The sequence below is a fragment of the Galeopterus variegatus genome, unplaced genomic scaffold, assembly GCF_000696425.1.
Source record: "Galeopterus variegatus unplaced genomic scaffold, G_variegatus-3.0.2 Scaffold61422, whole genome shotgun sequence".
NCBI lineage: Eukaryota > Metazoa > Chordata > Mammalia > Dermoptera > Cynocephalidae > Galeopterus > Galeopterus variegatus.
This window is the reverse complement of record NW_007787533.1, coordinates 1-2,476: the sequence shown is the minus strand read 5'-3', so window position 1 is coordinate 2,476 and position 2,476 is coordinate 1. Positions and strand designations below refer to the sequence as shown.

The 2,476-nt window shown below is 48.3% G+C and overlaps 1 protein-coding gene across 1 annotated transcript; it reads right to left on the bottom strand.

Annotated features, from left to right (window-relative positions):
* Positions 1 to 676: 676 nt before the first annotated feature.
* LOC103584498 (epidermal growth factor receptor-like) lies at positions 677 to 2,132 on the bottom strand (the record flags this gene model as incomplete). The annotated part of the gene is made up of 3 exons (XM_008565472.1): positions 677 to 782; positions 1,541 to 1,588; positions 1,965 to 2,132. Coding segments are annotated over 3 exons (322 nt in total), but the record flags the coding sequence as incomplete, so codon positions are not given.
* Positions 2,133 to 2,476: the final 344 nt, after the last annotated feature.

Below are 2,476 nucleotides of genomic sequence, written 5' to 3'. Positions count from 1 at the left end.
TGAAATGGAAAAGAAATCAGAGGTGTGGTAAGCAGCAAGCCTCGTCTCGAGCAGGATCCCGTGGCTCATTTTAACCCTGCAAGTGTCTTGAACGAGGCAAGTGATGATGGGGGTGGGGGATAGCCCTGGGAGAAGACCCTCGTGCTGTTGCGGCAGAGTAAGTTGTGTCCTCTTCTGCACTTCTCAAAGCAAGGGGCACAGGCATCTTTTGCACATTTAAAGTTCTCAGAGCACAGCCTGCCTCGAAGGTGTGCGCATGAGAGAGTGAGCAGGTTGGGAGCATCTGGGGGTAAAGCTTAGATTAGGAAAACACATGTTTCATAGGACAGGAATGGAGCCAGGAGAGAGAACAGCTACCGAATCTGTTGTGTACATATACATACACACATGTACATGTATATCTTTGCTGTTTGCTCCAAATTCTATAAAATCTGTAAATGCATTCCTAAAACAAACCTACAGCAAACCACCTAGACATAGCTTGAGCTCAACACAAGACCTTGTGCTGCTCAGTGGTTCTACATCTGCCTGCCTCTTACTCCTTCACCATACCTATGGGTTTGCCAGTCTCTACCTCAGGTTCAGCTGACTTGGGGACTCGGGAATGCAGCACAGCCGCTGCCACTTGGGGCCGGGAAGCTGAGGAGCACAACTGTGCCCGGAGTGAGCTACTCACCGGGCACCGGGAGGAAAGAGTCGTCTATGCTGTCCTCACTCAGGGCGCCAGTGGGGTCTGAGCTGTACCGCTGCAAGAAGCTGTCTTCCTTGGCAGGACAGCTCTGCTGAGGAGGAAATTAGGCAGGGTTATTCTCATCAGGGCTGCTCAAACTTCAATGTGTATGAAAGCCACCTGAGATCGTTTTAAACTAGAGATTCTAATCTAGTAGGTCTGAGGTGAGGCCCGAGAGTCTACTTTTCTGAAAAGGCCCCAGATGAGGCCTGTGCTGCTGGCTGCAGACCACGGGCAGGCAGCAGGGCCCCAGCCAGCAGTCCTGACCTGCACAGTTCTCTGCATGACAGAGATGCTCTATATCTGTGCTCTTCAGTATGGTGGCCACTGGCCACTTGTGGGTGTTGGACGCTTCAAATGTGTGAGGAAGTGAATTTTATATTTTATATCATTTTAATTAAAATTTAAGTAACCTCATGTGGCTAGTGGCTTCTGTACTGCAGTGTGGCTTCAAGCTTGATCACGCATCAGCATCAGTTGGGGGAGGCAGGTTCAAACCCAGATTTTTGGCCTTCAACCCCAGGGATTCTGGTCTGGCAGGTCTGGGGTAGAGGCCCGAGAATGTGCATATCTAACAAGGTGCCAGGCAATGCTGATGCTGCTGGTCTGTGAACCACACTCTGAATGGCACTGAGATGTGTGGCAGTTAATTGCTGGCCTTAGGGTGGGATCAAAGAAACCACCCAGGGAAAAAACCATACAGGAAGAAAAATCAAGATTATTTGGGTTAAGTTGGACATTTTCTGTGTACAATAGAGCCACGATACAGAACTGTTATTCAATTCTAGTTTACAAGGTGTTCATACATACCCCATTTCTATCAATGCATGCCACCGTGGAATTGTTACTGGTCGCGCTCTGAAAAAGAAACAGAGAAGTTCTCGTGGTAGGCTCGTACGTTCTCCCCCACCCCACCAAATGCAGCAGGTGGGTCTCGTGGAGTGGATGTATTTGAAGGTGCTTGTTTTTTGTCCAAAATCATTACCTCTAGATAAACTAGGTTTAATTTTAATTTAATTTTGTTCCTTACCAGAACTAAAAGGATTATAATCAAATTATTGCACTACAATAAAATGCTTCATTCACTTGATTCATTCTGATTCTGGCTTTATGATTTGGCCAAAATTTACTTCTTTGTCTCTATGTGAGTTCCACTACATGGTTGTCATTTTCTCCAAAACTCAATTTGTTCAAACTGGACACAGCTTGAGGGAGAGAGAGGGAAGTTTCGTACCAGAGAGCTGAGGAGGGGGGTCCGCGATGTGGAGGGGCTGCTGAAGAAGCCCTGCTGGGGGATGAGGTACTCGTCAGCGTCCACCACGTCTTCCATGTCCTCTTCGTCCATCAGGGCTCGGTAAAAATTGGAATCGGTCGGGCTCGGCAAATGCATTCTTTCATCCCCCTGGTGCAGAGATTGAGACCATCAGAAAGGCCCACGAGACATTATTCCACTTCCTGGCTCTAGGGGTAGGGGTCTGCTGCCAGCAGGTGCCTGTATGTTTGCCATCTACTTATAAAAAAAAATCCCCCCGGCTCTCTGAAGTATAGCTGCTTCCCCCAAACTGCGTGTGGGTGCCGTTGAGTAAAACTTAAAAGAGGTTTTTGATGTCTAAAGGCCTCTGCATGAAATGCAAGCAGCTCAAGTGGGAGCAGAGAGGAGAGCGGCACCACTCACTGGGTGTGCCCTGTACCGTTAGGGGCCATGCGGTGCATTCTGCATGTATTCTCTCACTGAGTAGTTAAAAC